At 40.7% G+C, this 27,401-nt stretch overlaps 1 protein-coding gene, 1 non-coding gene and 1 pseudogene across 2 annotated transcripts; 1 reads left to right on the plus strand and 2 right to left on the minus strand.

Annotated features, from left to right (window-relative positions):
• Positions 1-4,822: 4,822 nt before the first annotated feature.
• Positions 4,823-4,924, minus strand: LOC129541939 (U6 spliceosomal RNA). Its single transcript, XR_008682976.2, has one exon. It is a non-coding gene; the product is annotated as a U6 spliceosomal RNA (small nuclear RNA).
• Positions 4,925-10,093: 5,169 nt separating this feature from the next.
• LOC129541230 (olfactory receptor 2A5-like) lies at positions 10,094-11,953 on the plus strand (annotated as a pseudogene).
• Positions 11,954-26,232: 14,279 nt separating this feature from the next.
• On the minus strand, positions 26,233-27,180 carry LOC129541227 (olfactory receptor 2A12-like). The gene has a single exon (XM_055402985.1). The coding sequence runs from the start codon at positions 27,178-27,180 to the stop codon at positions 26,233-26,235; it is 948 nt and encodes a 315-aa protein (XP_055258960.1).
• Positions 27,181-27,401: the final 221 nt, after the last annotated feature.

Below are 27,401 nucleotides of genomic sequence, written 5' to 3' on the forward strand. Positions count from 1 at the left end.
TACTCAAACTCATGTCCACTGAGTCAGTGATGCCATCCAACCATCTTGTCCTCCGTTGTCCACTTCTCCTCCTGCCTTCAATCTTTTCCAGCATCAGGGTCTTTTCAAATGAGTCAGTTCTTCATATCAGGTAGCCAAAGGATTGGAGCTTCAGCTTCAGCATCAGTCCTCCCAGTGAACATTCAGGACTGATTTCCTTTAGGATTGCCTGGTTTGATCTGCTTGCAGTCCAGTGAACTCTCGAGAGTCATCTCTAACACCACAGTTCAATAGCATCAGTTCTTCAGAACTCAGTCTTCTTTATGGTCCAACTCTCACATCCATACATGACCACTGAAAACCATAGCTTTGACTATATGGACCTTTGTTGGCAAAGTAGTTTCTGCTTGTTAATATGCTGTCTAGGTTTGTCATAGCTTTTCTTCCAAGGAGCAAGCGTCTTTTAATTTCATGGCTGCAGTCACCATCTGCAGTGATTTTGGAGCCCCCCAAAATAAAATCTGTCACTGTTTCCACTGGGTCCTAATGTGGGAATAAAGGTTGGAAGTGTAAAAGAGTGTGTGTGGGTGGCGGGGATACTGGGGATGTATTCTTCCATGCTAGAGACCTAGGCAAGCACCTGCAGATGTGATAGAGGTATAGACATACATGAAATTGGCATTGTTGTTTGCTTGAATTTAGTTTGTATGGAGAAGATGGGATAGGGGACAGAGCTGTGTGCTGTGGCTCAAGAAGTCTACAGGAGGTAGGTCATTTAGGAAGGGCTCTGTGTCTAACATGATCTGGCTTTGGGAACCCTTTAAGAGTTTTAAGCAGGAGACAGCCAGGCCAGTGTTGTATTTTCACCAATCATTTATAGTAGTCCATATGGAGAATGCATTAAAGGAAAAGAGTCTAGAGGCAGGGAGACTAAGGAGGGACAAATATTTTAATTTAATGTACAAGATTATGAGTGAGAAATGCTGGGCTCCTGACCCAGGACAAAGGAAGGAATGGCTTTGAGGGATATGTACGTGGTCCATTGGTCAGGTGAGGAGATGGGGGCACAGATAGTGAAGACTGAGGATGGCCTGATGTCTCCTGTGAGGTTTAACCCCACCAGATGCAACCTCTACATGAACACATTGCAATGTTTTCCATCCATTTTATTGTTGATTGAAATGTGGGTAGTTTCCTCTTTGAGGGTATTTTGATTAGCGTTTTGAACATTTTTGTACATGTCTTTTCTAGAATATATGTATGTATATATACATATGCGGGGATATGTTTAGGAATAGAACTGGGGAGTAATATGGAATGCATATGCTCTACTTTAAGGGAAATGAAAGTGTCAGTTGCTCTGTCGTGTCTGACTCTTTGCAATCCCACCGACAGTAACCTGCCAGGCTCCTCCGTCCACGGGATTCTCCAGGCAAGAATACAGGAGTGGGTTGCCATTCTCTTCTCCAGGGGATCTTCCTGACCCAGGGATTGAACCCGGGTCTTCCACATTGCAGGCAGATTCTTTACCATCTGAGCCACCAGGAAAGCCCTCTATTTTAAGAGATAGCACCAAATGTTTTCCAGAGGGATTGTACAGATTAGTCTCTCATCAACAGTGTGAGAAAATTTTGGTTATTCTTGCCAACACCATTTATTTTTCATTTTAGCTGTCTCAATGAGTGTGTAGTGGTGTTGAGCTATGGTCTTAATTTGCAATTCCTGGATGACTAATAAGGTTCAGTTGAGTTTTACTTGATGACTGAGTAGATAGCCTCTTTTGTGAAGTGTTTTTTAAAATATTTTGCCCATTATTCTTTTAGGAAAACTTTGCTTTTCTGTTTATTTGTAAGAGTTCTTTATTCTGGATACAAATCTTAAGTTTTCCATTTAAATATAATCTGTGTATATAATTATGTGCAATTACAGTGGTCCCCCATCTTTTTGGCACCAGGGACTGATTTTGTGGAAGACAAGTTTTCCAGGAACAGGGGAAGTTGTGGTATGGGAATGGTTCAGGCGGTAATGCCAATGACAGGGAGACACAGATGAAGCTTTTCTTGCTAGCCCACTGGCCACCTCCTGCTGTGTGACCTGGTTCCTAACAGGTCATGGACTGCTTCTGGTGGCCCAGGGGTTCGAGACCCCTGATATATTAAGTTGCATATAATTATCTGTATATGTAAATATATAAAAATATATAATTTATTATTCTTTCTCTATAGTTAATGCTTTTTGCATCCTGTTTAAGAAATCTCTGCCTATTGCAAGGTGATGTAGATATTTTTCTGTGTTTGATCCTATAAATCTTATTGTTTTGTCTTTATCATTTAAATCTATAATATACCTGTAATTAATTTTTGTGCATACGGTGAGATAGTATACAGAAATAATTTTTTTTTCCTGTGTGAAAATCCACATGATCCAGCAGAATTTGTTGAAAAGACAGTGCTTTCCTCATTGCATTGTGGGATCAACTTTGTCATAAATTGATTGACTCTGTATTCATGGGTCTGTGCTAGACTTTATTGTGTTTCATTGATCTATTTGCTTATTTTTGTGCCAATTTCATACTTGCTTAATTATCGCAGCATTATGATAATTCTTAATATCTGGTAAGTCCTCCATCCTTGGTTTTTTGTCAAGATTCATCAAAATTTCTGTATAAATGTTATAACCAGCTTGTCAGCTTTCTGTTAAAAAACCTTCTGACATTTAGATGGGGATTGCATTGAATTTATAAATAAATTTTACATCTTTATGATGTTGAATTGTCCAACCCATGCATGAACATGATGTACTCCTCCACTTAGTTGTCCCTACCTTAATTTCTTAAATAATGTTTTTCTACATATTTTATCAGAGTTATTACTACATATTTTGTTTTTAAAAATGTTCTTGTAAATTATTTTCTAGTTTTTGGTATAGAACAACATGTTGGATATTTGTGTGCTTATTAATTCCAGTTTGTCTTTGAGTTCTTTTAAGTGTTCTACCTATACAACCAGGTGTTATTCAAGTAAGGACAGTTTTGTTTCTTTCTTTCCAATCCTTTGGTCTTTTATTTCTTTCTCTTGACTTATTTCAATGGCTATGACCACTAGTACAATGGATGATAGAAATTCCAATGGTGAACACTTTTGTTTAACTTTCAGTGTTAAGGAATAAGTTATTAGTATTCATTGTAGTACTGCATTTACTGTGAAAGTGAAGTCGTGTCCGACTCTTTGCGACCCTGTGGACTGTAGCCCACCAGGCTCCTCTGTCCATGGGATTCTCCAGGCAAGAATACTGGAATGGGTTGCCATTTCCTTCTCCAGAGGATCTTCCTGACCCAGGGATTGAACCCAGGTCTCCCGCATTGCAGGCAGGCGCTTTATCCTCTGAGCCACCAGGGAAGCCCACATTTACTGTAGGTTACTTCTTTTATTGGAAATAACATTTAGCACATTAAGAAAGTTCTCTTATACTTTGCTGAGGTTTATTTGTAATCTTAATTAATTGTTGACTTTTAACCGATACTTTACTTCTTTTATTGGAAATAATATTTAGCACATTAAGAAAGTTCTCTTATACTTTGCTGAGGTTTATTTGTAATCTTAATTAATTGTTGACTTTTAACCGATACTTTTCTATATCTATTTTTTTTAGTTTATTTAATTGGAGGCTAATTAATTTACAATATTGTATTGATTTTGCCATACATTGACATGAATCCACCCCGGGTGTACATGTGTTCCCCATCTTGAACCCCCCTCCCACCTCCCTCCCCATACCATCCCTCTGGGTCATCCCAGTGCACCAGCCCTGAGCATCCTGTATCATGCATTGAACCTGGACTGGTGATTCGTTTCACATATGATAATATACATGTTTCAATGCCATTCTCCCAAATCATCCCACCCTCACCCTCTCCCACAGAGTCCAAAAGACTGTTCTATACATCTGTGTCTCTTTTGCTGTCTCGTATACAGGGTTATCGTTATCTTTCTAAATTCTATATACATGCATTAGTATACTGTATTGGTATTTTTCTTTCTGGCTTACTTCACTCTGTATAATCGGCTCCAGTTTCATCCACCTCATTAGAACTGATTCAAATGTATTCTTCTTAATTGCTGAGTAATACACCATTGTGTATATGTACCACAGCTTTCTTATCCATTCGTCTGCAGATGGACATCTAGGTTGCTTCCATGTCCTCGCTATTATAAACAGTGCTGCGATGAATATTGGAGTACATGTGTCTCTTTCAATTCTGGTTTCCTCGGTGTGTATGCCCAGGAGTGCGATTGCTGGGTTGTATGGCAGTTCTATTTCCAGTTTTTTGAGGAATCTCCACACTGTTCTCCATAGCGGCTGTACTAGTTTGCATTCCCACCAACAGTGTAAGAGGGTTCCCTTTTCTCCACACCCTCTCCAGCATTTATTGCTTGTAGACTTCTGGATAGCAGCCATTCTGACCGGCATGAAATGGTACCTCATTGTGGTTTTGATTTGCATTTCTCTGATTATGAGTGATGTTGAGCATCTTTTCATGTGTTTGTTAGCCATCTGTATGTCTTCTTTGGAGAAATGTCTGTTTAGTTCTTTAGCCCATTTTTTGATTGGGTCATTTATTTTTCTGGAATTGAGCTGCAGGAGTTGCTTGTTTATTTTTGAGATTAATTCTTTGTCCATTGCTTCATTTGCTATTATTTTCTCCCATTCTGAAGGCTGTCTTTTCACCTTGCTTATAGTTTCCTTTGCTGTGCAGAAGCTTTTAATTTTAATTAGGTCCCAGTTGTTTATTTTTGCTTTTATTACCAATATTCTGGGAGGTGGGTCATGGAGGATCCTGCTGTGAAATATGGAACGCTTCACAAATTTGCATGTCATCCTTGCGCAGGGGCCATGATAATCTGTATTGTTCCAATTTTAGTATATGTGATGCCGAAGTGAGCACTATATCTCTTTTTATATATCACATAATTTTTCTCCTTTAACTTCTGTTAATCAGATGAATTACAGTATTTGCTTATCAAATACTAAACCAGTCTAGAGTTCCTATAGTAATCAAACCCAATTTGATTATGATGTTATCCTTTTTAATATATTGCTAAATTAAAACTTCTAATATATTATTAAGGAGTTTTTCACCAATGTCCATGAGATTCATTTATGAGTTTTCCTTCTTATAATGTTTTTCTTATTTTTTGGTATTGGGTTAATGCTGGTCTCATAAAATTATTTCACTCTTTTTCTATGCTTTGAAAGAGCTTGTTATGATTAGTATTATTCCTGTCTGAAATGTTAGAAAAATTCACCAGTAGAGCTGTGTGGACCTAGTTTTCTTTCTAGGATATTTTAAAATTATAGATTCAATTTTCTGGAAAGACAGTAACTCTTCTAACTTTTAGTTCTTCTTTGTCAGTTTTGGCAGTTTGTGTTTTCATTTGTCCATTTTGTTTAACTGTCAAATTTATTGTTATAAAGTTGTAATTTTTGAAATTAGTTTTAAAGGCCTGTAGGATCTATAGTGGACTTCCCTGATAGCTCAGTTGATGAAGAATCTGCCTGTAATGCAGGAAACCCCAGTTTGATTCTTGGGTCAGGAAGATCTGCTGGAGAAGGGATAGGCTACCCACCCCAGTATTCTTGGGCTTCCCTTGTGGCTCAGCAGGTAAAGAATCAGCCTACAATGCGGTGACCTTGCTTCACTCCTGGGTTGGGAAGATCCTCTGGAGGAGGGAAAGGCTACCCACTCCAGTTTTCTGGCCTGGAGAATTCCATGGACTGTATAGTCCGTGGGGTGGCAAAGAATTGGACATTATTGAGCAACTTACACTTTCACTTCACTTTCACGATCTGTAGTAATGTTCCCCTTTTCATTCCTGATGTTGGTAATTCGTGTTTTATTTGCTATTCTTTATCAAACTTGTTAAGGACTTATGTATTCTTTCAAAGGAAAAATTTGAGTGCTGTCAACTTTTCTCCATTGTAAGCTTTTTTACCATTTCATTGTTTTCTGCTCTTATCTTTATTATTTCCTTCCTTCAACTTCTTTTTGGGCTTGATTTGTAGCTCCTTTTCTAGCTTTTTGAGATGAAAAGTTCAGTTTATTTTAGCCTTTAAAAAATACTTTCACATATGAATTTAAGGCTATAAAGTTCCTGCCCTAAGCACTGATAATGTTTTATTTTAATCATCATTTATTTAATATATTTAATTTCCATTTAGATTTTCGTTATCCCGTAAATTATTTAGTTGTTGTTTAGCCGCTATGTCGTGTGTGACTCTTTGTGACTCCAAGGACTGTAGCCTGCCGGTCTTCTCTGTCTGTGGAATTTCCCAGGCAAGAATATTAAAGGCTTCCCCAATCGCTCAGCAGGTAAAGAATCCACCTGCAACGCAGGAGACACAGAATACGGGGTTCAATTTATCCCTGGGTGGGGAAGATACCCTGGAGGAGAAAATAGCAACCCACTCCAGTATTCTTGCCTGGAGGAGAATCAGTCCCGCAGACAGAGGAGCCTTGCAGGCTACAGTCCATAGGGTTGCACTGAGTCGAATACGACTGAGCAGAAGCACGAGCATTACTGGAGTGGGTTGCCATTTCCTTCTCTGAGGGATCTTCTCAGCCCAGGGATCAAACCTACATCTCCTGCATCTCCTGTACTGGCAAGAGGATTCTTAACCACTGAGCCACTTGGGAAGCCAAATTATTTAGAAGTGTATGCCAAGTTCAAAGAAGTCAGGTATTTACCCATTATATTTACTTTGAAACTGATTTCTAGCCAATATCATGGTTTAGAGAGCATATTCTGACTGATTTTCGTGCTTTGAATTTTTTGAGTTTACATTTTATGATGCAGCATATAGTCTATTTTGACAAATGTTTCATGAAGCTACAACATTTCTTTTGGTTAATATTTGCATGATATATTTTCTTCCTAGTGTATCTATGTCCTTACATTCAGGTTTATTCCTCCCCCCCCCCCACCAGCTTTATTGAGATATAATTGATGCAACATTATTTAAGGTGAACTACATGTTGATTTGATATATTTATGCATTGCAGATTGAAGAAGGCATGCGTCTTGTGAATTATATGTAGGGTTTTTAAAAACTCAGTTTGAAAATATGCCTTTGATGAAAGCATTTGTCCTTTTGTATTTAAAGTAATTGCATACATAGTTAAGTTCCACCTATTTTCTATTGAGCTGGCTATTTTTTGTTTGATTTTTTCCCTCTCTTAAAAGAGCATGACTTTGGAACAATGAACATTTTTATTAGTTAATTTTCTCCTATTTTAGGTTGTTGGTTTTATATAGTATTCATTCATTTATTGATTTTTCCTAGATATTTTAACATAAATCTTTGATTTTTTGCTGTCTAATTCTAGAGATTAGTTTTACCATTTTTCCAACTATGCAAAATGTTTAGACATTAACTCTGGTTACGAATTCCACTTCTTGTGTATTGTTGCCATAATCTTTAGTCTTATGTTTTAAATCTCACAAAATTTTATTATTGGTTTATGTTCATTATTAATTTATTTTTAACTTTTCTTTGAGGGGCTCTTCATTCCTTTCTACATTTTTGTGTGTTTCTGTCACTTTCTTTCTGCCTGAAGAACTCCCTTTAAATTATCTCACTTTTTATTTTTCTGAAACAGTTTTTATTTCACATTTAAATTTTTTTTCAAACTTTTTTGGAAGTAAAAACCCTCAGAAAAGCTAAAAGAGTAATACAAAGAAATCATGTATGTCCCATAACTACATTTATTAAATTTTTGGCATTGTTATTCTTGTAATTTCCAGAACTATTTGAGAATAATTTGTAAATATCATGTTCATTTACCCTGTAATACTTCAGAGAATAGTTTCTAAGATGTGAGAGAATAGTAGTTGTCAAGTTCAGGAATTTTAACGCTGATACACATATCTAAACTAACCTAATTCATATTCCAGGCTTATCAGTTATCAAATTAATGTTATTTGTAGTATTCCCCCTTCCAGGTTTACCTTTTGCAATAGTTTTTTTTTTTTTTTTTTTTTTAGTTTCCTTCCTTCTATTACAGATTAGAACTTTCTTTGTCTTTCATGATAGATATTTTTTGAAGACTAGAAGATAATTATTTTTAGAATATTCCTCAATTTAGGTTTGTTTGATGTTTTCTCATGATCAGATTCAGGTTTTGCTTTTTTGTCTCAAATAATAGATAGGTGGTCTATTGTAAGGATTTCACACATGGAGACACATGGTGTCTATCTGCTCCTTATGGGTGACATTAATTGAACCACTCAGTTAAGATGTTCAACTTCTCCGCTGATAGCTACCACTTTTCACTTTCGTAGTTAGTAATTACTTCATGGATAGATAGCTTGTAACTATATAACATTCTGTTCCTTATCAAACTCGTTCCCCATAGATTTAGTATCTGCTTCAGTTAGGATCCTGGCAGGAAACAACACACCAGTAATGTGAACAGGGAAAATTTACTGTACAAAATTGTTAGCTAGTTAAAGGTTCAGTTCAGTTCAGTCTCTCAGTCGTGTCCGACTCTTTGCGACCCCATGAACCGCAGCATGCCAGGCCTCCCTGTCCATCATCAACTCCCAGAGTCCACCCAAACCCATGTCCATCGAGTCGGTGATGCCATCCAACCATCTCATGCTCTGTCGTCCCCTTCTCCTCCTGCTTTCAATCTTTCCCAACATCAGGGTCTTTTCAAATGAGTTAGCTCTCCGCATCAGGTGGCCAAAGTATTGGAGTTTCAGCTTCAACATCAGTCCTTTCAATGAACACCCAGGACTGATCTCCTTTAGAATGGACTGGTTTGATCTCCTTGCAGTCCAAGGGACTCTCAAGAGTCTTCTCCAACACCACAGTTCAAAAGCATCAATTCTTCAGCACTCAGCTTTCTTTATAGTCCAACTCTCACATCCATACATGACCACTGGAAAAGCCATAGCCTTGACTAGACTAGTTAAAGGCTAAAAGGCATAAAAAGGAACTTGAAGAAATCCAGAAGTAGCAAATAAAAAAAAAAAAAAGAAAAAAAGCAGCTACTGCCTTATAACTAAAGAAGAGTTCATAGGGCCTAAGGATTTAGGAGTTACTTTTGTCCTTCTTGGACTTCCCTTGTGGCTCAGCTGGTAAAGAATCCACCTGCAATGCAGGAGACTGGGGTTCGATTCCTGGGTTGGGAAGATCCCCTGGAGAAGGGAAAGGCTACCTACTTCAGTATTCTGGCCTGGAGAATTCTATGGACTGTATTATCCATGGGGTCGCAATGAGTCAGACAGGATTGAACGACTTTCACTTTCCCTCCTTCTTCCTCCTCCTCTTGACACCGCTATCTTCTCTCAAAAAAAAAAAAAAATTAAGCTCAGACTTTTTCAAAGAGGGTGTGACTGCCACAGAAATACACAGTCTGCTACTGGAAATTAGGGTGGAATCACAGGCCAGAGTTCTCCTAGAAGTGATCACTGGGTAGGGAGAATGTGTGTGGCCTGAGTATGTGACTGTGGATGGTCCCCACCAACCCACTGGCATTCCAACTGAGTAACGGAGGAAAGAGAAATTGAAGCCGCAACCTCCGTCTCCTCCTTCCATCATCACATTGCCCCTCTGTCACCCTTTACGGACAAAGCTTCCTATTGTCAGTTGTCAAAGAAACATGTTCTCAGGGTGAGGAGAGGCTTGTAACACATCCAGACAAATGACCTCTAAGGCAGAAGGGAAGACCACTTCTGCAGGTTTGGGGGCTGGAGATGATATTGTGTAAGTTGATTGTTACCAGACATTTGAGCAAGCAATTTTCCTCTGAGGGTTGGGGAATAAGCCTGGGAGATTGCAAATGAGTATTTATTACTAGTGTTTTAAGACATTGTTTTAATATGAGATGTTTCATATACATTGCCCCAACTCTTCCTCAACACCGTGAAAGATGGGTGTTATTAGCCATGTTGTACAGATGAGGCTCACAGACTGGCTTAAGTAACTGTGCAAGGCTCTAGGTGAGTAGTGGGCTCATAATTAAAATCATAGCCTGTCTGCCTCCAGTTCTTATTTGACCATCGTATTTTAGATGGCATCTAAATGAATGTGATCCTCTTATAGGCCCATCATGTGGATGCCTCCAGGGCAGAACCAAACCTGGGTTTCTGAATTTATCCTGCTTGGCTTCTCCAGTGACCCCACGACCAACAGGACCCTCTTCAGTGTCTTCCTTCTTCTATACCTGAGCTCAGTCCTTGGCAATGGGCTCATCATCACCCTGATATGCCTGGACATGCATCTCTACACTCCCGTGTACTTCTTCCTCTGTATCCTCTCCCTGCTGGATATGAGTTATGTCACCACCACAGTGCCCCAGATGCTGGTACATCTTCTTTCTTGATCTCAGACCATCTCCTTTGCTGGTTGTTGGCTACAAATGTACATATTTAGCAGTCTGGCCCTGACTGAGTGTTTTTTCCTTGTAGTCATGGCCTATGACCGATATGTGGCCATCTGCTATCCACTGCGTTATACTGTCATCCTCAGCTGGGGCCTGTGCACACAGCTGTCGGCTGGGACCTGGGCCTGTGGTTTCTTCGTCTCTCTGATCCACACTTTTTTCACTATGAGACTGCCATACTGTGGGCCCAACATGGTCAACCACTACTTCTGTGAAGGCCCTGCAGTACGCAGTTTGGCTTGCATGGATACCCACGTCACTGAGATGGTGGATTCGGTCATCAGTGTCTTCATGGTTGTTGCCCCACTCTCACTTATTCTGGCCTCCTACATCCGTATTGCCCAGGCCATTCTCAAGATTAAGTCCATGCAGGCCCGCTGCAAGGCTTTCTCCACCTGTGCTTCCCACCTGACTGTGATCACATTCTTCTATGCTCCAGCCACCTACCTCTACATGAGGCCCAATTCCAGGTATTCCCCTGAGCAAGACAAGCAGATCTCACTCTTTTATAATGTCTTCACTGTCCTGCTTAATCCCATGGTCAACAGTCTGAGGAACAAGGACATCAAGGGGGCTTTTCTCAAAGTGGTGGGGAAGGCTAGAATGGCCTGGTGAATTGGGTGGCAGGCAGAGTCTAAGGTAGAATGCCCAATGTTGAGAAAAGGTGGAGTATCTATAATATGAAACCAACATTACACATCTGAAACAACATAGTACTTGGTCAGTTGAACAAAGGTGGAACATGAAACCAACATGGCTGTCTTGATCAACTTGCTACATTGTGGCACAATATCTCAATCTCAGTGGCTTACAACAGTGAAAGTTCATTTATTGTTCAAATTCTATGTCAGATGTAAATAGACTGTGGCCTTCTGCCACTGGATTCTTGGATCCCACCCAAAGTAGGAGGTTCTAGCTTGAAAATGCTACTCTTATGACAGAGAGAAAGGAATAATGGCTAAAATATTAATACATGATAACTCTTTTTTAATGTTGTTATATATTTTTTCTTTTTAAAATTTTTGAATTAGAGGATAATTGCTTTTCAATATTATTTCTGACATATATCAACATGAATCAGCCATAGGTATACATATGTCTCTTCCCTCTTGAACTTCACTTTCACCTCCCTCCCTAATGTTTCAATACATTTTTTTGGAAGAATCTGACAGAATGATCAGAAGAACAATAGAATAATATGTTATACAGCAGGTTATTGCAAAGAATATACAGCATGGAACCATGTGAGTAAAATATGTATGCATAGGAGAAAAATAAAACTTCTGGCAATATTTTATATATAATTATCTTTTGGAGTAGGCAAAATTATACTTTTTAGGTTATAAAATTTTTAGAAACTAAGATGTATCACATTAAAATGGAGGCATGAAAATGAATTTTTGGTCATTAATTTCATTCTCTAATATATTTCCATGTACTCTGTTTAAGTGTGAATGGATGTATGATGATGCTTATGAAGGAAGAAATAAAGACAGATAGTGAACATTTCTTCCAACTTACAAACAAGAAGGCATAAGGGAAGGTATATTTTTTCTTTCTTTTTAAATTGAAGTATAGTTGATTTACAATGTTGTGTTAATTTCAGGTATACAACAAACTGACTCAGTTATATGTATGTATGTATATATAAATCTATTCTTTTTTAAATTCTTTCCTCTTATAGATTATTATGATATATTGAAAATAGTTCCCTGTGTTATGCAGTAGGCCCCTGTTGGTTATCCATTTTATATATAGTAGTGTCACATATTGATTCCAAGCTCTATGTTTATCCTTCTCCCCTGACCTTTATCCTATTGTGGAGATAAATTTGTCTTCTGTGTCTGTGAATCTATTTCTATTTTGTAAGTGAGAGCATTAACTTAGCCATGTTGATAAGGAGTCCAAGTCTAAGGGCTCTTTAAGGAGTAGGTGAACATTCTTTCTTTTTCACATTCTTTTGCCTTAACCATGCAGGCCTCATAGGCAGCAGTATTTCTTGCTCAAGGACATGCTTTTTTGAGCTCAGAATGTATTCTATGGGAGAAAGTCTGGGTAAAACTTCCATAGCCTTGAGCTCTGGGTTAACCTGTTCCTTCTGGCTAATCTCATGCTGATGTCATCCCAAGGGTGTATGTTACAGGAAAGGGTCTGGGCAAAATTTTCACAGCCTTGAAGTATTTTTTCTATTCTCAGCAGTTAGCAGAAAATTATTAAATGCTCTGCTTAAACTAGTGAGTCGGGTAATCTTTCTACCCCCATCTGATGTCTATATCAGAAACTTTTTTCTGTCACTATCACTTTAACAAAATTTCTACTACACAAAACTCTGAGTGACTGAGACTGTCTTTGGTCCTGGAGTTAAATCTTCTCCTTTGGAGACCACAAATCCAATGCAACACCATAAACTTTCATCTATCATCCTGGGGTCTCATCCAGGATTCCAAGACAAGGTGTAAGCTATCATTTTGAGAGCTAAACTGAAGCTATCAGAAGTAAGTTCATTTGTGTTATTCTTTTAGATTCCACATATTAGCGATATCGTATAATATTTGTCTATTTCTATCTGACTTACTTCATTTAGTATGATACCTCTTAAAGCTTCCACTCAGAAGTGACACTCATCTCTCTGTTCACATCCTATTGGTCAAAAAAATCCTACGGTTAAGCCTCATGGCAAAAGGGCAAGAAGTATTTTCCTCCCACAGAAAACTAATGCAGGTCATGTGGCAGTGGGGATGGATGTATATTCCTTCTACAGTGAGAGCAGCGAATAATGAAGGTGATAATATAACCTACTCTAGTGGCACTGGAATCACTAGAATCCTTGGAATCAACATGGAACATGGTACCTGTCAGTGATGTGGTACATGGACACGGTAGACGGTCAAGGTGATGTAAGCAGTCAAAGTGGTACCTGTGAACAATAAATATCTGGCTGAAAATCAAGCCATTCTGTAATGGCCTATATGGGAAAAGTTTCTAAAAACAGTAGATACATGTATAACTGACTCACTTTACTGTGTACCTGAGACTAACACAACATTATAAATAATTATACTCAAATAAAAATTTATAAAAGAAGAAAGCAAATTTAAGCCAGTATTCTATGGGGCCAATGTAACCCACAGACCAGACCTGGTGGATGGATCTGATATGGTTCATGGGGCTGATGTGGTATATTCTGCATCATCTTGTGGAAGGACACAGAGCTTGGCATTAATTGACCTGAGTTCTAGTCCCAACCTTGCTAACTTGTTTTGTTCCTTTGAGCAATTTACTTCCTTTCTCTGGAACTTACTTTACTGAGTACCTCAACTTCAAGGGCTTTCCTCATAGTTCAGTTGGTAAAGAATCTGCCTGCAATGTAGGAGACCCTGGTTCAATTCTGGGGTTGGAAAGATCTGCCGGAGAAGGGAAAGGCTACCCACTTCAGTATTCTGGCCTGGAGAATTCCATGGATACAGTCCATGGGGTCGCAAAGAGTCGGACACGACTGAGCAACTTTCACTTTCAACTTCAAAGGTTTCTAAGACCTCTGTGTCTCTAAAATTCTATATCACGGTAGGTGGGGTGCATGAAACGCAAATGCAGTAAACTTGTGAATCTTCTATGAACCCTAAAATGAATTAGGAAACTATAGAAGAATAAATGCTCTGCATGTGTGCAGCCTACTTGGGGCTTTCAGCATCAGACTGAGCATGGGCATCCAACTTTCTTTCATGTATCACCGGTGACCAAGAGGTCTTCGGAAGAGGCAATTCCAGTATTTCTTGAGTATCCGTTAAGACCCAACCAATTGGCTACAGCAATCAGAGCAGAAAAAGACATAAAAGGAATACAAATTGGAAAAGAAGAAGTAAAACTTTCACTGTTCGCTGATGACATGATCCTCTACACAGAAAACCCTAGAGACTCTACCAGAAAACTACTAGAGCTAATCAATGATTACAGTAACGTTGCAGGATATAAAATCAACACACAGAAATCCCTTGCATTCCTATACACTAATAATGAGAAAATAGAAAGAGAAATTAAGGAAACTATTCCATTCACTGTTGCAACGAAAAGAATTAAATACTTAGGAATATATCTACCTAAGGAAACAAAAGACTTGTACATAGAAAACTATAAAACACTACTGAAAGCAATCAAAGAGGACACTAATAGATGGAGAAATATACCATGTTCATGGATTGGAAGAATAAATATTGTAAAAATGAGTATACTACCCAAAGTAATTTATACATTCAATGCAATCCCTATCAAGCTACCAAAGATATTTTTCACAGAACTAGAACAAATAATCTCACAATTTGTATGGAAATACAAAAAACCTCGAATAGCCAAAGCAATCTTGAGGAAGAAAAATGGAACTGGGGGAATTAACCTGCCGGACTTCAGGCTCTACTACAAAGCCACAGTCATCAAGACAGTATGGTACTGGCATAAAGACAGAAATATAGATCAATGGAACAAAATAGAAAGCCCAGAGATAAATCCACGCATCTATGGACACCTCATCTTTGACAAAGGAGGCAAGAATATAAAATGGAGAAAAGACAGTCTCTTTAACAAGTGGTGCTGGGAAAACTGGTCAGCCACTTGTAAAAGAATGAAACTAGAACACTTCCTAACACCATACACCAAAATAAACTCAAAATGGATTAGAGAGCTAAATGTAAGACCAGAAACTATAAAACTCCTAGAAGAGAACGTAGGCAAAACACTCTCTGACATAAATCACAGCAGGATCCTCCAAGACCCACCTCCCAGAATATTGGAAATAAAAGCAAAAATAAACAAATGGGACCTAATTAAAATCAAAAGCTTCTGCACAGCAAAGGAAACTATAAGTAAGGTGAAAAGACAGCCTTCAGAATGGGAGAAAATAATAGCAAATGAAGCAACTGATAAAGGATTAATCTCCAAATTATACAAGCAGCTCCTGCAGCTCAATTCCAGAAAAATAAATGACCCAATCAAAAAATGGGCCAAAGAACTAAACAGACATTTCTCCAAAGAAGACATACAGATGGCTAACAAACACATGAAAAAATGCTCAACATCCCTCATAATCAGAGAGATGCAAATCAAAACCACAATGAGATACCATTTCACACCAGTCAGAATGGCTGCTATCCAAAAGTCTACATGCAATAAATGCTGGAGAGGGTGTGGAGAGAAGGGAACCCTCTTACACTGTTGGTGGGAATGCAAACTAGTACAGCCACTATGGAGAACAGTGTGGAGATTCCTCAAAAAATTGGAAATAGAACTGCCATATGATCCAGCAATCGCACTCCTGGGCATACACACCAAGGAAACCAGAATTGAAAGAGACACGTGTACTCCAATGTTCATTGCAGCACTGTTTATAATAGCCAGGACATGGAAGCAACCTAGATGTCCATCTGCAGACGAATGGATAAGAAAGCTTTGGTACATATACACAATGGAGTATTATTCAGCCATTAAAAAGAATACATTTGAATCAGTTCTAATGAGGTGGATGAAACTGGAGCCTATTATACAGAGTGAAGTAAGCCAGAAAGAAAAACACCAATACAGTATACTAACGCATATATATGGAATTTAGAAAGATGCAAATGATAACCCTGTATATGAGACAGCAAAAGAGACACAGATGTATAGAACAGTCTTTGGGACTCTATGGGAGAGGGTGAGGGTGGGATGATTTGGGAGAATGGCATTGAAACACGTATGTTGTCATATGTGAAACGAATCACTAGTTCAGGGTCAATGCATGTTATAGGATGCTCGGGGCTGGCATGCGGGGATGACCCAGAGGGAGGATAAAGGGAGGAGGGAGGTGGGAGGGGAGTTCAGGAGGGGGAACTTATGTAAACCCGGGGCAAATTCATGTCAATGTATGGCAAAACCAACCAATATAATATTGTAAAATAATTTGCCTCCAATAAAAAATAAATTAATTACCTAAAAAAAAAAAAAAAAAAAAAGACCCAACCAATACCAGGTCCTGTGGAAACCAAGACAGATACATGGAGAGATTTACAGTCTTGAAATTATAACATCACAACTAATTAAGGTACCACAGCAACCTGTGGAGACTGATGGCCTCATAGGAGGGAGATTCTCTCAGTGGGTGCCAGACACTGGGGACCAGGCTACACCTCACCCCATTCCCATCACCACTGCATATCTCAGCACTTTGCATTCTCTCCAGAGCTTAGCATTAGGGAGAGGAAGGGAAACCCAAGAAAGCTTTTTTGTCTTTCGGCAGCTAACCCTGGTTCTCTCTCTCTTTTTAAATTGGAATATAATTTCTTCTAAAATTTTATGCTAGTTTCTATTTTTTCTCCAACAAGTGGAATGATAGGATAAAATACAAATTAAGCTTAATTAGTGAGAAATGAAGTTGTAGACCTCTCAGGTGTTCTGTGATATAGAAAAAATGGAGGAGGGAAATCCACTTACCAAGAGCTGACAGGTAAGGTTGTGGTCACGAATTAAGATGATACCCGAGGATGAACATCACCCATGCAAAGAGCCAGGAGAAGGGCATTTCTGGCAAGATTCCAGGTGGAAAGGCCCATGAAAGGACTTTGAATTTTCAGGAAAGGGTTATGAATTGCCTGCAGAGCTGGAAGAAGGTTTATATAGTCACAGGCAAGTGAGCAGGAGAGGTAGAGATAACATTGAGAAGTAGGCAAAGGACAGTCTTACAGTTCTATATGAAAAGTATTTATTTTATTCTAGGTGCAGTGGGAATGCTTAGATTCTTAGTGGGGAAGTGATGCAGTTTTATAGATGATAAGGTCTACTGTGGGCATGACTTGAGGTGCCTGGAAAGGAGGGAGAAAAGGTCACTGGGGATGAGAATGTTTGGGAACTCATAGGCCAGGAGTGAGGAATAGGAACTTCCCTCTTAGAGAACTGAAGGGCATGTGGTATTCCAGGGAGAATTCCAGGTTGAGGATGTTGGGAGAGGATTGCTGATAGTGGGGTTAATGTTGAAAAGACAGAGAGAGAATAGGGAAAGGCAGAAGAGGAGATTTGGGGAATGAGAAGAGGTTTTAATGAGATATGGGCATTTGGGAATAATGAATGACTAGGGACCTGTGAACTTCCAGTGAGATTGTAATTTAACCTGTAGCAGTTAGACACAACGGAGAAGGCAATGGCAAGCCACTCCAGTACTCTTGCCTGGAAAATCCCATGGATGGAGGAGCCTGGTAGGCTGCAGTCCATGGGGTCGCTACGAGTCAGACATGACTGAGCAACTTCACTCTCACTTTTCACTTTCACACATTGGAGAAGGAAATGGCAACCCACTCCAGTGTTCTTGCCTGGAGAATCCCAGGGACGGGGGAGCCTGGTGGGCTGCCGTCTATGGGGTCACACAGAGTTGGACACGACTGAAGTGACTTAGCAGCAGCAGTTAGACACAAATTTGGGTGGTAGTATGGTTCCAAAGCATTTACTGAGAGATGTAACAGGGCTGGCTAGGCAGGGATTTGAGTACCGATGCACCAATGGTGTGGCAAAGTTCCAGGCAGCATTTCAGAAGATTTCAAGCATAAAGTGAAGGGTCCCATAGGTTGTTGGAATGTTCCCTCCATCTGGGAAGAGGTAAGGAGCTATGTGGCTGGTGGAAGGAACTTAAAACTTTTGAGAGCTTCCTGCTTCTGGGTTTGTGGGGAAGGAGGCTGCCTGGATACTAGGGAAGAGGTCTTGTCTCTTGGAGTTCCTTCCAGAGGATGTGGAGTCTACCTGGTGGCTCTTCTACAACTAGAGTCAGGAATCAAAATAGTGGAGAGTGAATCTTGTGGGTAAAGTGATGAAGTTTTATTTGTCTCTCCCCAATTTTTAAGAACCTGGGATGATGACCAGGGTGGAGAAGAGAGGGGGACCCTATTTTCAGAAGATTGTCTTGGTAGTACCGATGAGGGGGTTAGACTGAAGAGGAATAGTTCGTGGGGAAGACCTAGGCATAATTTCTGAAGGCGCTAGACGTGGATGGTGTTGAAAGATGTGATGAGGAAAGAAGCAAGAGCATTTGATGGGTAGGTGAAAAGGGGAGAAATCAAGAAAGCTTCTGTGTTTTAAGGCAGATTTACCTGTCTCTGCTTCCTTGCAGTTCACCGATGGGGATGGTTGGTTGTCAACTGTCATCACTGACCCCTGGCACTGCTGACAGGAAGTCACAGCCCCTGTCCTCATGGAATTTGCATTCCACACACCAGCAATCCTTAGGAAGCCTATAGGAACATATGGTTGGGGTTGAAAAAATGTTGTTAAATTCATTCTCTGTTAATTTGGTCTCTATGAGGGTTGTTTTTTTGTTTTTTTTTTTAACATGGACTTTTCTAGAACCTGCAGCAGTGACCTTGGCACCTTCCCTCCCAAACGCCCTGGGTTCCTGAGTCACCCTCTTTCTGCCTTGTCTTCCTCAGCACCTCCTACCCCGTCCTCATGAAGTCTACTCTCCTGCTCCACCAGGACAGTGAGGGCTCCAGTAAGCCTTTCCTGACCGCCCTGGGCTGAGTGGGCCCTGACAGCCCCTCAATGTGCCCACAGCACCCAGGAGTTCCCTCTAAGTCCCAGGTGTCACACTGCATAAAGGGAACGGGAGCCTGCGGACCGGGGACCTTGTCTGTTCCCGCTCTGTCCCCTGGTGCTTGGAGCAGTGCCTGGCACATGGCAGCCTGCTCTGTGACTCAGTGACTGCATGGTGTGGCCTCGCACCCTCGCCCAGGCAGTGAGGTCCGTGGGGGAAGCGCCATGTCCGATGTGCCCACCGCAGGCCCCACCCTGGAGCCTGGCCCTGACAGGTGACTGGCAGACGTTTGTTGACCGGATGAGCGAACGCCCTCGCCTTCTCAGTGTCCTGCTGGGCTCTCATCCCGTCTCAGTCTTGAAACTGGGAAACGCTAAGTGGTCATTATGGATGTGAGAGTTGGACTATAAAGAAACCTGAGCGCTGAAGAATTGATGCTTTTGAACTGTGGTGTTGAAGAAGACTCTTGAGAGTCCCTTGGACTGCAAGGAGATCCAACCAGTCCATTCTAGAGGAAGTCAGTCCTGAATATTCGTTGGAAGGACTGATGCTGAAGTTGTAACTCCAATACTTTGGCCACCTGATGAGAAGAACTGACTCATTTGCAAAGACCCTGATGCTGGAAAAGATTGAAGGTGGGAGGAGAAGGGGACGACAGAGGATGAGATGGTTGGATGGCATCACCAACTCAATGGACATGAGTTTGAGTAAACTCTGGGAGTTGGTGATAGAGAGGCCTGGTGTGCTGCAGTCCATGGGGTTGCAAAGAGTCAGACACAACTGAGTGATTGAACTGAACTGAAGTTTTGTCCTCAGTCCTCTTCTTGGATCTATATTTTCTCTCTCAGTGATTTTACCAAAGATGAGAGTCCAATGAAAAAAATAATAAATGCTTAAAATAGTAAAAATAAAGCATTGTCTATGTGCTGGATAGAAGCCAAGCACTATCTGTGTGCACATAGTCAAAAGTGTGTGTAAGTGTGTTTATTTTTATGTACATGTTTGTTTATGAGTGTGTATGTGTGTGTATGAGTGTGAAGAGGGGAAAAATACAAACCCCAAACTGGGAGAAATTATTGCAATATGTATATATATATAATTATTTGAAATATATATATGACAAAGGATGAGCACATAGAATATATTTAGTATGTATATAAATCTGTAAGAGAATTACCAAAAAAATACAGTAGAAAAATAAGTAAAAGACTTAAAACACTTCACAAATGATGAAATGGGAATTGCCCTTAAGCATGTGAAAGGATATCATTAATCTTCATTAGTACTAACAATAAGATACCCATTCTCAATCACTGCTGCTGCTAAGTTGCCTCAGTCATGTCCAACTCTGTGTGACCCCATAGACGGTAGCCCACCAGGCTCCCCTGTCCCTGGGATTCTCCAGGCAAGAACACTGGAGTGGGTTGCCATCTCCTTCTCCAATGCATGAAAGTGAAAAGTGAAAGTGAAGTCGCTCAGTTGTTAGATGACCACAAAACTAGGAAGTAGGAAAATACAATTCCATACATTGAAAGACAGGCAGGAACCAGCAGTTCCCAATACCAAGTCCAGGGTGTTCTTGTTTTGCATGATTTTAACATACATAGGGGACTTCTCTTGTGGCTCAGTGGTAAAGAATCTCCCTGCCAATGCAGGAGACATAGGTTCGATCCCAGGGTTGGCAAGATCCCCTAGAAAAGGAAATGGCAACCCACTCCAGTATTCTTGTCTGGAAAATCCCATTAACAGAGGAGCCTGGAAGGCTAAAGCCACGGGATCACAAAAGTTGGACACAATGTAGTGACTAAGCAACTACAAACATGCATGGACTTCAGCTGTCAAGGTGAAACTGAATAATAGTAGTTTCTCAACAACACTGTTCACCAAATAACTGAATAAATACAGCTTACTACTAGCTCTTCAGGCCATAAATCACTACATAAATAGCAGATGCATAATGATTAGTGAACAATTATCTCTTCTTTCAAAGACTGTTGGTCACTGCACATCTGCTATTCAGTTCACATATATGTGGCAAAGAGTGCAGTTGTGTTGTCTCCTCATTTCCTAGTGGTAAACCCACATTGTGTTTTACAAAAGTAGGTAGTTGAAAGAGAAATTTTTTTAAAAAATAAAGAAGATATTTTTTAAAAAGAGTGAACTTTCCAAAGTCAACTTTCATTTGAAAAGACTCTGATGCTGGGAAAGGTTGAAAGCAGGAGGAGAAGGGGATGGCAAAGCATGAGATGGTTGGATGGCATCACCAACTCAATGAATATGAGCTTGAGTGAACTCCGGGAGTTGGTGATGGACAGGGAGGTCAGGCGTGCTGCAGTCCATGGGGTCGCAAAAAGTTGAACACGACTAAGTGACTGGACTGAACTGAACTTTTCAACGCTACTAAAGTAGCTTCAGAAATCAGAGAATGCAAGCAAACCAATAGCTAAAAATGCCCAATTCATATTTACTTAAAAATATATAGTTTCAGCTTACTTACACCCTGGAAGGTGACCTATAGGTTGCCTAGCAACTCCAGACTAACTCTGGCTTGTCTAAATCCGTGAAGTAAGTAAATGTTAGTCATTCAGTCATGTCTGACCCTCTGTGATCCCATGGACTGTAGCCCACCAGCCTCCTCTGTCCATTGAATTCTCCAGGCAAGAATTCTGGAGTGGGTTGCCATTCCCTTCTCCAGGAGATCTTCCAGACCCAGGGGTTGAACCCAAGTCTCCCACACTGCAGGCAGATTCTTTACCATCTGAGCTACAGGGAAGAACCAGAAGAAATTCGTGAACTCCTTTGCAATTCAGTGCCTGAACCATACCTTCTCCAATGAGGTCTGAATCCCTCCCAGGTCTATTCTTCCTTGGCTACTATCCCTCTGCCCTTGGGTACCACACTGAGTTACTTATATGTTACTTTTATTGTGGTTAACACTCCTTTACATCAAGTTTCCCTTGTGTAACCTTTTGGACCTAAAGAGGTATCTCTTTTTTGGACCTAGAAAGCTACAATCTCTCTAAACCTTTCAAAGTAAGTATCATTATCTCCATTTTACTGAAGAGAAAATCTGAAGCTCGAATCACAAATGCTTATTGTGGTTAGGAACCACAGCCAAAGTCTCGAAGTTAGTAAATGAAGGAGCTGGGTTTCCAAGCCTGTTTCGTCTGTTTCATCTTTGGCCAATGTTGGCCAAAAATATGGCCAATACAAAATATTGGCCTACCAAAATATTCAGCCCCTGAGCATCCATGCATCCCATATATTCCATCCCATACTGAGCTTCATCTCTTCTCCCTGCAACTTCTCTCTGAAATCTTGTTTCCTAAAATTAAACTACACCCCAAATCTCTTCACTGAATTTGCCTTCTATCTCTTTACCAAAAAAATCTGAAATTTCCCTAGGGACGACATCTCAGATAGGCTTATTCATAAACTCTTTCAATAGTTTTCACTCTCAATTCTAAATTTTCTGTAACCCAGTCTCTTCTCGGTTCTCTCCAACTTCTAATCCTACCGTGCTGTTCTCTGGCCTAATCAAACCCTTTTGTCTTCCCATTTCTTCCAGTCATACCGCTAATATCTTGATGTAGCCTGGATAGCATCATCAACTCCTATCTTTCCTTTGCCTTTGTGGTTTGGGGGCTTGGTGCATCCTGCAAGTCTTTGTTCATGACTCCTGCTCACTTGCTCTCCCAGTGCCCCAGGATCTCTCCTCAAATCCTGCTCCTTACTACTTTTCAAAACATGGTCAACAAGCATCCTATAACCTGCTGTGGAGTGGGAAGGTCAAACATTATTCTTCCTCTACAAGTTATATCCTTTCTAACTGTCATCAACACCACAATCATCAGTACTTTCTTATTGAGTCCAAAGCAGCTTCACTGATATTCAGTTAGATTGAATCTGTATCACCTTCATGGGAACCATCACTTTTTTATTGAGGACTGTTAATTAATGTCGATTCAACGATTCTGATGCTAAAGAGGCCTAAATATTTGTCAGAAGGGAGCCTAATAGTTTTAAATTTCCTTTGGGTTCAAAGCAAGAATTTGACAATATTTCACCATACCGTTTCCTTGAATAACCTGTCATTTGTTCCACTAGGTGATTTAGACTTTCAAATTCAAAGCTAAATTTGTAATGGGAAAGGCTGGGGTGGCTCTATGAACTGTGGGATGTCAGGATGATGACAAGGATAAAATAAATGCCAGGAACTCCTGCCTCTTTTTCTGTTTGTTCTCTAGTTAGTAGAAAGAGTGAAAGCAAAACTTGGAGGTGGTTCTCTAAAGGTGAAAACTTACCTCTCTGACTCAGGCTTCACTGAGGTATTCCCTGCCTTTCTTGGTATGATAGATGCTGTGTGGCCAGTACAATTCCTAAGATTCTATGGAGCAATTTTTCTGTGCCTCCTAGAAGGTGCTGGGGACTTTAAAGGGCCACAGCAATTTGTAAAAGGCTCTGGCACTGGTAAGAGAAACCAGCACCCATTATGATATTTATCTCCTCCCATACCTGTTGATATCCTCTTGAATAAAGTACTCTATTAACACCATCATTACTCAATTCAGATATGGACAAATATTTATTTTGAAAGCTCTACCCTGGGAGAATATCAATGGAGGTATCCTTGAGGAGCAGTGGTTGTTTGCAATCAGGGCCTCTTTGTTTGGTATCTTGAAAGGGTATTATTTTTCTATAGTTTTGCTGATAAGCTTCTTGGTGACAGATCGTACTGACCAAACTCACTAAATCCACATAAGAATGACGTATACACAAATACCAACCTTTTCCATTGTATTGCTAGCTCTCCCTTTCCAGAGGGCAGAATGGCTACTTTCTGTAAGTGGAAATGGTCTCAGTTGTTTGCTTGGTAATTGAGGTGTTAGGAAAAAGAAGTCAACTATAACAAGAAGAATGACAATGTTTATGTAAAGCAAGCAGTGTATCAAGCACTGTTTTGAGAAAGTTACCTACACTGACTTCTCACAATAATCCTACAAAGTGTTGGTTTGCTGCAAATTATGAGCTCTGATCCACTACAATTTTCCTTTGGGTGACATTTTACCTGTGTACTGAAAGACTCCCTCAAAGTATCTCTTTACCATTGCAGGGGCACATCATGGAAATACTGGATGGACAATCACCAACTCTTGAATCCCATTCCAAAGGTCACCTTTCCTTTACCCTGAAACTACGTTTCTTTAGATCTGTTCATGCTCTTGATTGAGATAAAATAAAGTTCACTAATCTGGGTCTTATGAGCCATCTTGTCCCATCTACCTAGAGTTGATTTAATAGGTCCAATCCTCATGAATTCAGTTACTCAACATTTGCTTTCAGTAAATGCTTTGATGTTTTTCTGGAACTCTCTTGCTTTCTCCATGATCCAGCAGATGTTGGCAATTTGATCTCTGCTGCCTCTGCCTTTTCTAAAACCTGCTTGAACATCTGGGAGTTCATGGTTCACATATTGCTGAAGCCTGGCTTGGAGAATTTTGAGCATGACTTTGCTAGCGTGTGAGATGAGTGCAATTGTGCAGTAGTTTGAGCATTCTTTGGCATTGCCTTTCTTTGGGATTGGAATGAAGACTGACCTCTTCCAGTCCTGTGGCCACTGCTGAGTTTTCCAAATTTGCTGGCATATTGAGTGCAGCAGTTTCACAGCATCATCTTTCAAGATTTGAAATAGCTCAACTGGAATTCCATCACAACCACTAGCTTTGTTTGTAGTGATGCTTTCTAAGGCCCACTTGACTTCACATTCCAAGATGTCTGGCTCTAGGTCAGTGATCACGTTATCCTGACTATCTTGGTCGTGAAGATCTTTTTTGTACAGTTCTTCTGTGTATTCTTGCCACCTCTTCTTAATATCTTCTGCTTCTGTTAGGTCCATACCATTTCTGTCCTTTATCGAGCCCATCTTTGCATGAAATGTTCCCTTGGAATCTCTAATTTTCTTGAAGAGATCTCTTGTTTTTCCTATTCTGTTGTTTTCCTCTATTTCTTTGCATTGATCACTGAGGAAGGCTTTCTTATCTCTCCTTGCTATTCTTTGGAACTCTGCATTCAGATACTTATATCTTTCCTTGTCACCTTGCTTATTTAACTTATATGCAGAGTACATCATGAGGAACGCTGGGCTGGAAGAAGCACAGGCTGGAATCAAGATTGCTGGGAGAAATATCAATAACCTCAGATATGCAGATGACACTACCTTGATGGCAGAAAGTGAAAAAGCCTCTTGATGAAAGTGAAAGAGGAGAGTGAAAAGTTTGGCTTGAAGCTCAACATTCAGAAAACAAAGATCATGGCATCTGGTCCCATCACTTCATGGGAAATAGATGGAAAAACAGTGGAAACAGTGTCAGACTTTATTTTTTTGGGCTCCAAAATCACTGCGGATGCTGATTGCAGCCATGAAATTAAAAGACGCTTACTCCTTGGAAGGAAAGTTATGACCAACCTTGATAGTATATTAAAAAGCAGAGACATTACTTTGCCAACCAAGGTCCGTCTAGTCAAGGCTATGGTTTTTCCTGTGGTCATGTGTGGATGTGAGAGTTGGACTGTGAAGAAAGCTGATCGCCAAAGAATTGATGCTTTTGAACTGTGGTGCTGGGGAAGACTCTTGAGAGTCCCTTGGACTGCAAGGAGATCCAACCAGTGCATTCTAAAGGAGATCAATCCTGGGTGTTCATTGGAAGGACTGATGCTAAAGCTGAAACTGCAATACTTTGGCCACCTCATGCAACGAGTTGACTCACTAGAAAAGACTCTGATGCTGGGAAAGGTTGGGGGCTGGAGGAGAAGGGGATGACAGAGAATGAGATGGTTGGATGGCATCACCGACTCTGTGGACATGAGTTTGAGTGAACTCCGGGAGTTGGTGATGGACAGAGAGGCCTGGGGTGCTGTGATTCATGGTGTTGCGGAGAGTCGGACACGACTGAGTGACTGAACTGAGCTGAACTGAACTGAAATGCTTTGATTTGTCTGACTCTTTGCTAGGCCCTGGGGAAACAGGAAAGAATCAGACATGGGTCTTTCCTCGGCAAGATGTCCATAGTTTAGTCTCTTGATGTTTGAAGACAGCCCACTGGAGTCATCATCATGTCCCACCCAGGTACTTACTTTCACATTTCATCTCCCCTAATAGTCAGTGATTCTTGCCTGTCCATAGGGTTCCAGGAGTGAATACGGTGGAAGGACCACAGAACCTACGGTTTCAGGTCTGGCTGTAGCCTTCTGTGTTCCAGTGACCTCATTCAGTGATCCTGCCCCAGCCTGTCAGCTTGAGGAAAGCCCTCTTTACATCTTTGTTTCTGAGGCTATAGATGATGGGGTTGAGAAACGCAGAGATGACGTTGTAGAACAGGGCAAGTTTCTTGTCTCGCTCTGGGGAGGCATTGGCCCCAGGGTTCATGTACATAAACATGGCAGGTCCACAGAACATGGTGACCACAGTGATGTGGGAGGCACAGGTGGAGAAGGCCTTGAGCCGACCTTGGGCTGAGCGAATTCTCAATATGGTGGCAAAGATGCGGATGTAAGAAGCCAGAATGAATGAAAGGGGTACCAGAAGAAGGATGAAACCTAGGATGAAATCTACTTGGTCATTGAGGGACGTATCTGCACAGGCCAGCTTCAGAACAGCAGGAACCTCACAGAAGAAGTGGTTGATCTCATTGGGGCCACAGTAGGGCAGGCGCATAGTGAAGACAGTGTAAACTAGAGAGCAGCTCACCCCCCACAGTCCACAAAAGACCACCATTGCCCCACACAGCCAGGGGCTCATGATAACCTTGTACCTGAGTGGGTGGCAGATGGCCACATACCTATCATAGGCCATGACAGAGAACAGCCAGCCCTCAGTGATGCCCAACACCAGAAAGATGTACATCTGGGCCACACACCCAGCATAAGAGATAGTTTTCTTCTGACAGACCAGATGCACCAACATCTGGGGCACAGTGGTGGTGACATAGCTCATATCCACCATGGAGAGGACACTGAGGAAAAAGTACATGGGTGTATGGAGGCGGGAGTCCAGGTGGATTAAGGTGACGATGAGCCCGTTGCCCACAAGGGTAGAGACGTAGAGGAAGAGGAAGATGTTGAAGAGGACGGCATTAATCTGGGAATCCTTGGAGAAGCCCAGAAGGATGAACTCAGACACGGAGCTCTGGTTCTCCCAGAGGAAATCCTGCATTCTCCTTCAGTTGCAGAAAGAGAAATGAACCAACTATTGTCCCAGCTAAGGATGCATATCAATCACCGTGATTGTTCAGTTGTTAGCAAGGTTGATGATTTTATTTAGATACTACTTGGGATTAATGTCAGGTCATTGACTGAGGTCTATCTAGGATGAGGCTAAATTAGGGAAGGGGATGGAAAACTTCATGAGATTTGCATTCTCTCAAGTGTGAATTT

Source organism: Moschus berezovskii, chromosome 4, assembly GCF_049115385.1.
Source record: "Moschus berezovskii isolate FMDL1 chromosome 4, NW_MosBer_1.0, whole genome shotgun sequence".
Classification (NCBI taxonomy): domain Eukaryota; kingdom Metazoa; phylum Chordata; class Mammalia; order Artiodactyla; family Moschidae; genus Moschus; species Moschus berezovskii.